Below are 12604 nucleotides of genomic sequence, written 5' to 3' on the forward strand. Positions count from 1 at the left end.
ATTTACAGTACGACTACAGAGGATATTACAGAGCCTGCTTGCAGAAGAATATCAGGAATAATACAAAATCATTGTTCGTACACTTTCACGTACGGTCCCTTCGAACCAAACTTGCTTTCTATCGAAAGTTTATGCATAATTAATGAAGTTGGAGACATCGTGAGGAGGTTGTGGCTCAGCCTAATTTCAGTCTTCGACCAGAGCCGACCGGAATCAGACCTTTCTCTTCAGGGATCATGTGGGCTAAGACGTTGTGCGTTTTCGTATTGTATCTCGCGGTGCAGACCACTTCCGCTGCCACGTTGAACAGCAAGAGCTTTAGTCTAGGTAACAACACAATTTTATTAAATAGAAGCAACGCGAATCCATCCATTGCGTCGAAAATATAAAGGTAATGATTTTATTTGACAGATCTCTCTAAATACACTGCCACTTATTATGACCCGGACACTGGAGTCAGTCTTACGCCGGAGCTGGAAAATTCTGGCAGAGATCCTTTGTCAACCAAGGTCTCGTTCAGAGGTCTGCCCTGCCATTGTGAGAATATGCAATGCACCTGTTGTACCGGCGTTAATTTGACCTCGCTGAATTTCAATCGTCGCGCATGCACGAAATTTACTTACGACCCCTCTGCATTTGCTATCAACATGGCGCTGAGCATGAACGAGAGAGAGATCTATTCCAATACCTTTTCTGGTAAGTTACTTGATACTTAAAATATAGTTACTAACAGGAAACTTTTCCGCAAGACATCTTGTGCGTCTTTGTTTCACCTGAAATGAGCCATCATTATGGATTATTATTGCAGTCGGTGTAAGGAATTTGTAATCTTTTTAAAACTTTCATGAAGCCATTCATGAGACTGAGAATTCGTATGAAGACCCACACGCTATAAATAATCAATTTACAATGATGCTATAATAATATATTTTAATGCTTCGAGAAAATCGTAAAAGGAAAGTGACAAAGCAATAAAGAAGATAGTTAGCTGACTGCATTTTGTTTAAAATTTCGAAGAGGTCAACTTTTTAAAAACCTTGATTATTAACTAACTACACTTACTTTCATGACATAAAAGTTGTAGTACTGTTTATAACTTTAAAAATTCCGCCTGTGTTATTATAGCTAAAAATCCGCCGCCACTGTGCGCCCCAGTGCCCTATCTGCCTTTCGTCAACTTCTGCATTCGTTTCTTTGACCTGCACACGGAAGGAAGAAACCTCCACACCTGCATCGATTTGGAAACTCGAATCATAGGCTCGCCGATCCTGACCTTGCACTTCAATTGCGTGAAAGTGGGTATCGATGGTATCTCTTGGACGCAGATCAGGAACGACACCAGCCCATCGACTATTGAAATGCACACAATAGTAGAGGAACCCGAAGTCTACGACGAGGTAGAGTTCGAACAGCAAGATTTGGAGGTCTACGCGAACTATACTTCGACGTTGAGCCCCGAAGAGGAAGCTCAAATTGGACAACTTAAATTACGATCGACGTAACCCATTGCCATAGATGATTATATTTATATTATTTAATTAATTTATAGAGACGTCGTATTAGAGATCGTTCATATGTGTGACAGTAGTTCTGGCGCAATAATTCTTGTAGATAATGTTTATTTATTAATTCACACCATTTTTATTTATATATTTTTGTAAAGTATATATATATCTTTTAGATAAGTTGAGTATTTATAATACTGTTTTTACAATGTACGAATTATTCAATTTTAAGTTGTCTCCAGCAACATGTTCTTAAAATGTACGTAGAGTATCTGAAATCATGTAAGAGTTGATCTACGATTTAATCTTGCGATGTTAAGCATAACATTGAGACTACCAATAAACTGTTATTTTGACTATATCTTATAGAAATCAGTATGAAGTGCATCCTCCTGGCAAAACTTTCGATTTCCTGGCGAAACCTGCTTACAGCTTCTTCTTCCTTGATCCGGTTTCCAGAAAAATTGATTAAACGATCAAATATAGGTGAACAGCTCCAGCCAAACCTAAATTTCTCCAGAAAACGAGGTCATTGTACAGATGTCCGTTAACCGGTCAGTCGAGTCTCGATCGTTCATCGAAGATGTCCTCTCGCGGCTATTAAATTCCCAGTCAAACAATGAGAATTTTTTGTTTGCTCTTTTTCGTCCTTTTTATTATTCAAAGCTCTACTGAAACGGCCAGCAAGAGGCCCATCGAACAGAGGTCAACAAATTCTGTAAAGAATGCATCTTCGAGGAAGTACTTGGAGAACATAACGGAATTGACATGGTTACTGAAACAAGCTGACAATACTACGACGAACCAGAGTAGCCAGATCACCGCAACCAGGCAAGGTCCTTGTCAATGCGGTGGTGGTCTCTGTGGATGCTGCTCCAGGATTCTATATAACACCTGGAAACAGAAAGCTTGCGTGAACGTGACCTACGATCCAGATGAGTTCAGCTTCACTGCAAAAGTTTCGATGAACGACAGAGTCCTGTACACGAGAACAGTTTCCGGTAGGTCTTAACAAACTTTAAGTGAATGTTCCTAATTGTTAATAGTAACTCTGATAGAAAACTTTCTGGTTTATAGAATATTCCAAATTGTTCTAACCATATTAAAAAGTAACTGTCGATTGTTATCTCTTTGCACTCGTACGCTACACCTCTCAGGAACACGACAAAACTACTAATAATTATATTATTTCCAATATTAATCATTTTTGTTTCATAAAATCTGTATCGACATATTTCCTTATCAGATTGCATTTAATGAAACTAATTATTTCTAGCATTCTATCATTTTACATTTCTCCTAAATCCTTACTTTCTATTTCGCGAATAAATGTGTTCGAATTTTTTATAAGCAATCCATGAAAATTCTCCAAGTGTATAAGGATTAATTTTAATAAGATTAAATTGCTTGGATACTTCTTCGAATGAAAATTTTTAGGCAAAAACCCTCGCCCAATATGCGTACCAGTGCCACGACTGACGATCGTCAAGGCTTGCATCAGGTTCTACAACATTTACTTCCAAGGAAGAAACGTTCATATGTGCGTAAACATGGAGGGGAAATTCAGAGAAACCACATTATTCAAGGTAAGTTGTCAAGTCTAGTTTCTTCGAACTATAGGAAGATTTCCCGTTACCCGATTCATTATGGACGTATCCATTTCCAGGTTGGATTAGATTGCCTCAGATTCGGTTCCAATGGCTTAGCTCTGGTGAAGCCAGAGGATGGAGGTGGAATAGGTCAAGTAGAATTTTTACCAGACGACGACGGAGCGGAAGACGATGATTATGATTACGATGACGATGACGATGATGATGACGACGACGACGACGACGACGACGATGATATACTCGACTTATGAGGATGTGCAAGTTCTGTGTACAACCGGGGTGAACAACCAAATTGCTCAATTGTGCACAACTGGTGCCATTCTCAGCATGATAATGTTTAACTGTTATATCCTTTTTGTATGGAAAGAATAATGCGATAATTATATTATTTATTATTTGTTGTAATCAAACTGTACCTGCAGAGATTATTATGGATTGATTTAAAAATGCTGTAATATCAAAACGAAATTCATATTTATTAAATGCTTTATGAAGAAATTCAGTTTAATGTTTAAGTATATAATGTAACATATGCGTTTCAGATAAAACAATGATTATAAACAATTATTATGAAATGCATTCATTTCATTAACAATCGATATACATTCGAGAGAAAAAATGATGAAGAAAGTGATGAATAAAAGGAAATAAACAGGTCCACTAAAAAGTTTATATGTTATATCTCAATCAGTATCCTGCACATCCTGTAGGGAAACCACTGACCCGAGGCCAAATCTGACAATATTGTTATTGGAATAGCGATCGCCTGTGGTGCTCGTTGAAATTACGACAAACGCAACCGGTACTGTTAATTGAGTAGCGAGTACATCATAGTAAAACGTGCATTGGTATAGTCTGAGCATGAATTCTCGAATGTGCAGTGCCCTAATTTCGTTTTGGTTGCATTTCTTCTTTCACTGGCCCGGTGCTATCACAGATGAAAGTTGGTTTTTACTTATGTACTTTCTTGTTTCGTGATCGATCCCTTAATTTTTTGAAAATATGGAAAATAAAGTTTATGTAACGTTGAATGTGCGGCAGGGTTTTCAATTCCAAAAGGGTTCTTGGATTACAAAACAGTGACGGCTACTCGACCATCTTGCACCTCTTCAGTGCCTTATGCGTATTCTTGTTGCCAGATTGTTACAATTTTATTCATCAAGGCTGAAAAAAATCGTGAGTTCATAGATATTTAATTTAGTAGTGTTTTATTTGTTTTAGTCTAGTTGCTTTAATAACAGTAACTATCTTAATCATTTGTGTTGAACAAGTACATTCTTGAAATCTGCAATCATTTGTACAGTGTGCGTTAACTTCATCTACCAGGGAAATGGAGTGAAAATTGACGTGACGTTGAATTCGGATGTAATCAAATCTAGGAAAGTTACAGGTAACGGTGGTATCATTATTTTATAAAGTACAATTCTTCTAGAATTGATGTTATCGTTTTACAGATTATAGGCCATTGAAGTTTTGCATTAATGTACCCGGTTGTCTCTTCTCGACCGCCTGTATAAATGTTTTGGAACTGAATCAGTTCTCTAGGTAAGATTTTAATATTCAGATAATAACAAGTGCATGATCATTACGTGTACTTCTTTAAGGTCGATTACGGCTTGCCTTCGACTGGATATCTACGCGAAGAAACGAATATGGCAACTAAATTACGATTGCGTTAGCTTATCAACGGTTCCTGTAACGATGAGCACTGCCACTACGAAAATGGCGACCAATGCTACTACTAAAATGATGGCTGCAACAACTTCCACGATGAAACCTGGAATGCCAGCAGCGTCCAGCAGTCAGATGATGACAACAATGAGCACGACGACCACCGCTATGAAACCAACAACGACGACTACGATGACGCCACCCAAAGTAAAAACTGAAGAAACGACATCAGATGTGGAAATAATAACGATAACAGGAAGTTCAGCAACAGTAATAGACATCGATTAATTAATGTTTACAAAGTATTGATTAATACAGAAAGGAATCTGTAGAAGAGAATATTAGATTTAGATTTTATTTATTAGAGAATCTCAGAAGAAGATAGTAGATTTTATTATGAACAGTGAGTTGTTCTTCTGTGGATAACATTACTATTGATGTTGAAAAAAATCAACAATATGTAGACTGCCAGAATGTAATATGTTAATTAATTAGACATAATTGTATAGCATGAAAAAGATTAATTGTGATGAAAACAAATTTATGAAATAAGAGATTGAATATAAACTATCGTTTTCTTTCAAATTTCCATTTATATATTGGAGCAGAATTCTTAGTGCCTTTGGATATCAATTTAGGTTTAGTAATCTTTCTATCTTTCAGTGCCCTTTGCATTTCTAACTTTTGTTGGACAATAGTTAATTCGCGTTCTCTGTCAATCCTTTTTTGTAGCTCTTTGTAAGACATATGTTTTTGCTGTTCAATTTTATTTAACGTTTTTTCGTCTATTTCTGGCATCTTCATGTCTTTCAATCTGCTTAATTTAGGCCTATTTGTACGTCTATTGATTAGTGCCGGGTGTGTGTCTAGCTTTTTGGCTAAATCAAAATTTTTCATTTCCTCTGAATCTTCCAGGAAGAATATATGTTTATTTGGAATTTCATTTGCAGCATCAATCATATGTAACTGACTTTGCAACTTGTCTATCTTTTTAGCTTCTAAGGTTCTCTTATGAACAACATAGCGAATATCTTGAGTCTCCATCAATCGTATCTGGTCTGGAGTTGAAGTATCATCTTTGCTTTTTTCTCTATGCTCTCCGCTTTCAATCTTAGAGTTAACCATGTGGCAGTAAAATTCGTCAGGATTTTTATCGAGAGCACGTTTACGTAGAAGCTGCAATGTTTTTTGTTTTTCTTGGTAGTCTTTGGCCCTGGCAACGTAATCTTTTTTCTTCTCTAGAATACCTAAATGCTTACGAGACTCAGGTTGATGTCTCTCTCTATGAGCTTTTTGCGTTGACTTCGCTGCTTTCTTCCACGAAGACATGATTCTTGCACCTAAAAGAGGTTAACTATAAGATTGATACGAAAATATATAATTGTAATGTGGAATAATTTTCTTAGTGGAATTTTAGTATATATGTAATATTACCTAATGGGAAAAACGTACCCAAATACTATTTGCAAAAGAAGTAATTATATCAGTTTGTTGTTAATACAGCGACAGTGGAGAACATAACCATGATGATCACAAATTAAAATTCCTCAGTTGTCACACTAGATGAGAATAGTACTATACCAGTTTTGGTGTCTAGAGTTTTACTATAGTAAAGTAAAGGGATCTACTCCTGCAGGCTTTTTTACTTCCTATGCTGGCACTACTGTAATGAGTACTATTCCTGTACGGTTGGTATAGAAATTTTCTTTGTTCTCATTAGCTAATTATTCACTTCTAAGACAGGATCCACTATAGATTGAATGAGCACTAAAATACTGGAAATATACGTTCCAGCTTAAAAAATATTCTTACGATAAACATATACAGCACGAAGCTGTATATGTATATGGATATGAAGCTGTATATGGCCCATTGTTTTTCTCAAAGTTCTATCTTCGTTACTGTTAATTTCGCAATCCCTACTTTTACAATATTGTGGAATAATTTGTTTTAAAATATGGTAAAGAAAAGCAACCTCATCATTGTCACAATTTTATATCGTCTTAACTTTGTATTGTATATACATAATTTAACAACATTAAATTTCTTTCATTCATTATCTCCACTTTTATTATCTAATAATGATGCACACTCAGTAAGATCTAAGGTATTTTCACTAGTAGATTCAACAGTACCCAGATGTGCTAATTTTTCATTTGTTTCTTTACGTTTTTGTTTCGCTTGCTCCTTGAAATCTGAAATAGTCATTGAGTTTATATGGTCTATTACGACACTAACATCAGGTTTCCTGAAGTCGGTATCTCTATTTTCTAATAAAGATAAGGCCAGTTCATACGGCGGTGCGATTGGTGTTTGTACTGGTTCGTGATATTTGTACTCCTTTCCATCGTACTGTAATGAATTATACATAGATATACAACATTTTTTATATCCAGGGAGAACTATAAATTCGAATTATAAATTTCAGTATTTACATTATAAAGGGTGACCAGAATGTTGTAAGTTCTTGAAAATATTTTTGAAAGACACGCGCAACATTTTCATTAAAGAATAAATTTCTTTAAACGTCCTCAGAAATCATTTCTTTCAAGAGCTTAAAACATTATTTATATACCTTGATAAATATCTTACATTCAGCGGATAACAGGTGTCGGAATCTGGTTGATTAAGGTCACCACAAACGATGAACGGTACAACAACCCTATTAACTCCAGTCAGTTCATTAAAATCACATGATTTATGGGTTAAGAGTGGATTTAACATATTAGGTTTGTAACCTTCAGGAGGTGAATAATCTTTACACACAACAAAAGCTTCTATGCTTGAATTCCTTGAGCTACTAGGCTTTGTACAATAAACATATGGAAAAAATATTTTTAACTGAGAGTAAAGTAATGAAACACCTTTGGCTCTAAATATTTTTGCTACGAATGTGCCCCCTTTTCGTAGTATATGAGTGGTAATATTTAGGGCAGCCAGCAATAGTTGGGATTGAATATAAATATCCATGTCGTGAAGCCCTGTAACTATAATTAATTTGTTAAAATGCTGTTATCTTTAATCATTCATTTATAAATTTACTCTTTATTTTAGCATTTGTATCATGAAGTTATTACCATCAGGTGCTCCATCACATACTACCAAGTCAGCTTGCTCATTATCAAAATGTGCAATAATTTTCTCTGCTGTAGTAATGTTAGTAATATCTCCTTGTATTTGTATAACTCCTTCCAAAGGTGCCATTGCTTGCAGGTCAACAGCAACAATTTTTGGAGCTGTCACATTTGCATTTTCCAAAGCTTTCTTATAATTCTCACTGTACATGTAAACATGTAAAATATGTCACTTGTTTTATAAAGAGTTAAGTAAAATTTATATTTTATAGCAATTTTTAAATCTAATATACTTACTTTAATCTACGCGACAACACTTGACTCCAACTGCCAGGTGCTGCACACAAGTCTACTGCTTTGTTCACTCCTATGAAAAAATCAGAAATTATTGTTTTTACATTTATAAATAAACTAGAGAAGAAATCTGAATTGATACCTTTTCTAATATAATAACTTTAAAATTTGGACCAATCTACTAATATATTTTGAAACGTTAGAAGATTAGTCTATTATACAATGCCTGAAAACATTTTTGCAAAAAGGATAGTAAGTTGGACTGACAAAAACAAGTATAAAAGTTACATTCTTCAACTTTTGTTAGTTGAACCAGTAACAAAAATGTAAACAAAGCAATATGTATATCTCAGTAACTTATTTGTATACTAAATTAAAAAATTTTGTTTTATATTTTGTAATAAAGTGATTAAACCTTAATGAAATACTAAATCATTTGAAAGCTGTGGTAATCTTCTATATTTAAATGTATTTCATTGTTATATTAATGTTCTACAAATAATGTTACCCCCGTTAAAGATAGAGCACCTAGTGGTGTATGAATACTCTTTTCGTATGTATGTATTCTGTCTTAAATGATATCGACTCAGTTTTGCTCTCTAGTGTATGCATTGTATTGTTATTCTTGCATGCAATACTAACCATCTAATATGTGGCATTCATTGTCTATTTGGAGTAATTTAAATGCACTTCTTGCTCTCCAACCCTCTTCCTTCGCTCGACGATAATATATATCACGTTTGTCTTTAGATGTTTTCCCCATCTCTAATTATACTGCACATAGGCAATATTTATTTGTTTATAAACACTGTAGGTAGTGTAAGAGGGTGTAAGTCTGAATAAACGTGGTTATAAGCACAGATCAAACACAATGTAGTACCACAAACGAGATATCACAGTTTACTACCCACGTGATGCAGGCACCCTATATTAATCAATATTAATGAAATATAGCTTATAAGGTTGCTTATTAATTTCTCATAATTGCTCGCCGATTAGTTTCAATTGTTCACTTATATTTTTCGAAAAATATCCAAAAAATTTGTTGACACTTTGAGACTTTCATAATAAGCTACTCATATACGCTTTTCTTACTACTTAATGAAAGATTCAGAAAATTCGGTGTGATGTTATGGATTTAAAATTAATTTTCCCTCTGTAACGTCTCATTCAATTTTATCTTCGTAATATCTCACCGATTTTTTCCTTCATAAGGTCTTGATCCAATGATTATAATATCCAATGTTCTGAAGGAGTATTTTGTTACATACTTGTTAAAGAAATGTTAAGGACATCTGCAAAACAGGACATTTTTGCGAAATTTCAAAATATCGAATTTAGTTATTCATTTTTTTAAATATAATTAATGAATTGGCTCGAAAGTATATAAAGTAATAAATATATTGATTTGTTGCGTGATCACGCGAACGTAGTTATAAATAGCGCCTCTGGTTATGCAGATCATAAACTTAGTTGATGCCGACAGGAGGGAAATTCGAATATAAATACAGATTTATATCGTATATTTATATAGAGGCACTGGATCGCCCGAGAGGAATAACTGAGAATATGTAAGGAGATAATGAAAGAGTTCCCACGAAATTCATCGTCGAGCCTTTTCTTTATTTAGCGAGATTAATCGAGGAATATAGACAATGTCACGTCGCCTCTCGTAAGATCGTCTACAATGTCACACGAACTAGACGAGTCACAATAACAAATCCGGATCTCTAAAGTGCAGGACGTCGTAAATCGTTAGATAGGGACTCTCTGTCACACACTCTGTCCTTGAGTCAAAATCTTCGCGCGCGGCACATCCCCACTCCGTTCGTTTCGGCGGGTTTTTTACCTCTGCGCGCTCGACTCTCGCGCACTCCCATCCACACGCGCACCGTCGAACCACCAATCTAGCTTCCAGAGGACTCCAATTTTCCTGTTGAACAAGACAGAAAACACCAGAAAGAACGCAGGAACAAAACTCGATTCCTCGGAAAAATATGACAGACTTTATTCTGAAAGCTTGGAGATAACATCGTTATCCAGGAAATATAGTTTTAAAGATGATTTTGTGTAACTAGTTAATTTTTGCAAGTCCTACACAAGTAGAACACTTTTGTGTTCCACGGGCATCCGAACCAGCCAAACTTCCCTAAATCCCACCCAAAGCTACGCAACAATATGTAAGAATTTTCTAGTGATTTCCTTTTTTCCGATTGTCAACGTTGATATTGACGACTTCTCATACTTCTCTCAGTTTCCGTAACCGTTTGAATTCGTTTTGAAACCGTTTGCCTATATATGCACTCACTTTCAATGAATCTATTTTTTAATAGTGACAAGTTTCACGTATTATAAACAAATATAACATGAGTTTCAGTGATTTAAGCCAAATATCTGGTATGTAATTACTCGATAATTGAAAATTAACGGTTTGAACTGTCGTAGATAGGTCTCAGCATATTAAGAGTGTAATTTTTCGAATAATATTAATATTTTTCTTTTTCAGATATCCATAGTATATCGCGGATATCCCGCGTTAATTGTAGTAGATTAATGGGTAGAGTAGATTCGTTGCAAAATTTAACAGAACATGGTAACTTTTCAAATAGTACAAATAGAAGTATTATATACCAGAATCAAGGATCTAATCATCTTCAGAAAGCCACAAAAAATTTATCTTTGTTGGAAGAAAGCATCGGAAATCATGCAAAATACAAATTAATTTTAGAATGTATAAAAGAAGCATCCATGAATGCAAAGAAAGTGTTGTCTGAACATACCATTAGCAAATTGAAAGGACTACTTTTGATTAATGAGATCAATGAATATATGCACCTGTCACCTACATCTTTAAATGTACAAGAAAAATCAACAATTTTAGGCATTACTGACATACCAGAATATGATCTTGACTATGAAGAGAAATTAAATATTAAATGTTATGTAGAAGCATTACTTCGAGAGAAGATACATGACTTTGTTTTAAGGTTTAATAAATTTATAATTGTTCAGATTTAACAATATAAAAATTTATATTATACTTATATATCTTAAAAATATTTCAGTTACGAACAATTGGGAGGAAATATGAAAGAAGTAATGAGATCAAATGATTGTAATATGCGTAAAAAATTGTTTCAACCTTATGAAATAGAAATGTATCAATGCAAAGATAAGATTGAAGAATTGTGTGAGCAGTACAAAGCTGATATTACCAGATGCAAGACTTTACTGGACAGCTGGAGAAATCTTAAATATAATGACCTCAATCGTATTTATTTAGAGAAATCAGAGTTTGTATTAGTAGAAGCTGAAATTGCAAAAGTTAAAGCAGAAATCACAAAATTGTCTTGCATTAAGAATATGTTCATGGAGACTCCAATGACTATTGAAGCCTACAAAACGTTAAACTCTATTCTAGATGAAAAATTGTTTGCCACAATGAATGAAATCAAACAAAAAGAAAATCTAAAGAAACAATACGATAGCTTGCAAAGTGCAGAATATAGTAGTATCTTGAAAACTTACTTACAATTTTGTAAAGCTATTCAGAAGAAAAGACAGATTTTAGAGAAACTATGAACTAATTGCAATGTGAAAATAGTAAAGATTTTCAAATACTTATGCATAGATTTATATTTTTTACTAAGCCAGATATAAATATTTACAATGTCCTTTGATATTTTCTTCTATTATATAAATCAATTTATAATTAGGAACAAAATGATATTATTTTTAAGTATATTAGTATATATTACAGTACGTATATTACATGTTGTTATTCAGGAAATAAAGTTTTAAAGACGATTTTGTGTAACTAGTTAATTTTTACAAGCAGAACGCTTTTGTGTTCCACGGGCATCCGAACCAGCCAAAACCCCCAAAATGCCACCCAAAGCTACGCAACAGATTCATGAATTAAAACCATAATCGATGGATGAAAAACTATTTCAGTCAACAATTCTCAAGAAAATACAATTTTTTTATACTTGTGTAGTCTAATTAACTTGGTATCTTTTCCCGCAAATTTATTTATTTCCAATGACAGTGAATTGAGTCTTGTTCGTATTTTGTAATTTAAATGTTTTATCTAATAACATATTTAGGAAATCTATTTAGTAACAGCGTGATGATCAATAGGATATGTATATAAGATTAACATCAAGTTATTGTGTAGTTTAACAATATTTTATTATTTTCGTTAATTTCATTAAGTTATTATTCATTTGCTCAAAATGTTTATAATGAGTGAGAAAATTATTTATGAATAAAATAACATTCTCATACTACAAAAGCTGAAGCCTTTAGATGAAAAAAATTATATATGTATAATTTTATGGAAATAGTCTGTTAAAGGCTTAGATACAGAAGTGACAGACATTTTATGCAAGAAAAACAACAAATTTACATCATCCATAATACGCAAATATAATCATGATTATTATCACAT

At 33.8% G+C, this 12604-nt stretch overlaps 6 protein-coding genes across 9 annotated transcripts; 4 read left to right on the plus strand and 2 right to left on the minus strand.

The window, feature by feature from the left end:
* Positions 1-236: 236 nt before the first annotated feature.
* On the plus strand, positions 237-1502 carry LOC144476574 (uncharacterized). Its single transcript, XM_078193683.1, has 3 exons — positions 237-327; positions 412-696; positions 1126-1502. The coding sequence occupies exons 1-3, from the start codon at positions 237-239 to the stop codon at positions 1500-1502; spliced, it is 753 nt and encodes a 250-aa protein (XP_078049809.1).
* A 355-nt stretch (positions 1503-1857) lies between these two features.
* LOC144476018 (uncharacterized) lies at positions 1858-3366 on the plus strand. The gene is made up of 3 exons (XM_078192529.1): positions 1858-2506; positions 2943-3091; positions 3172-3366. Exons 1-3 carry the CDS (start codon positions 2125-2127, stop codon positions 3364-3366), a joined length of 726 nt encoding a protein of 241 aa, XP_078048655.1. The 5' UTR covers positions 1858-2124.
* A 610-nt stretch (positions 3367-3976) lies between these two features.
* Positions 3977-5155, plus strand: LOC144476019 (uncharacterized). Its single transcript, XM_078192530.1, is given in 6 exon segments — positions 3977-4058; positions 4157-4291; positions 4419-4505; positions 4570-4692; positions 4695-4820; positions 4908-5155. Coding segments are annotated over 6 exon segments (720 nt in total). The 3' UTR covers positions 5075-5155.
* On the minus strand, positions 5128-6421 carry LOC144476017 (putative U3 small nucleolar RNA-associated protein 11). Of its 3 annotated transcripts, none has more exons than XM_078192528.1 (2): positions 6221-6421; positions 5128-6140 (listed from the first exon to the last, which is right to left on the minus strand). In XM_078192528.1, exon 2 carries the CDS (start codon positions 6113-6115, stop codon positions 5354-5356), a length of 762 nt encoding a protein of 253 aa, XP_078048654.1. In that variant the 5' UTR covers positions 6116-6140; positions 6221-6421; the 3' UTR covers positions 5128-5353. The 3 variants fall into 3 exon arrangements, with proteins under 3 accessions (XP_078048654.1, XP_078048653.1, XP_078048651.1); XM_078192527.1 differs by having other exon boundaries at positions 5128-6126; positions 6221-6420; XM_078192525.1 differs by having other exon boundaries at positions 5128-6126; positions 6239-6418.
* A 333-nt stretch (positions 6422-6754) lies between these two features.
* Trm7-32 (tRNA methyltransferase 7-32) lies at positions 6755-9252 on the minus strand. 2 transcript variants are annotated; one of them, XM_078192522.1, is made up of 5 exons: positions 8797-9249; positions 8158-8227; positions 7864-8063; positions 7379-7773; positions 6755-7138 (listed from the first exon to the last, which is right to left on the minus strand). In XM_078192522.1, the coding sequence occupies exons 1-5, from the start codon at positions 8915-8917 to the stop codon at positions 6836-6838; spliced, it is 1089 nt and encodes a 362-aa protein (XP_078048648.1). In that variant the 5' UTR covers positions 8918-9249; the 3' UTR covers positions 6755-6835. The 2 variants fall into 2 exon arrangements, with proteins under 2 accessions (XP_078048648.1, XP_078048649.1); XM_078192523.1 differs by having other exon boundaries at positions 6922-7138; positions 7362-7773; positions 8797-9252.
* A 655-nt stretch (positions 9253-9907) lies between these two features.
* On the plus strand, positions 9908-11961 carry LOC144476016 (uncharacterized). Its single transcript, XM_078192524.1, has 3 exons — positions 9908-10551; positions 10661-11141; positions 11220-11961. Exons 1-3 carry the CDS (start codon positions 10521-10523, stop codon positions 11734-11736), a joined length of 1029 nt encoding a protein of 342 aa, XP_078048650.1. The 5' UTR covers positions 9908-10520; the 3' UTR covers positions 11737-11961.
* Positions 11962-12604: the final 643 nt, after the last annotated feature.

Source organism: Augochlora pura, chromosome 10, assembly GCF_028453695.1.
Source record: "Augochlora pura isolate Apur16 chromosome 10, APUR_v2.2.1, whole genome shotgun sequence".
NCBI classification, from domain to species: domain Eukaryota; kingdom Metazoa; phylum Arthropoda; class Insecta; order Hymenoptera; family Halictidae; genus Augochlora; species Augochlora pura.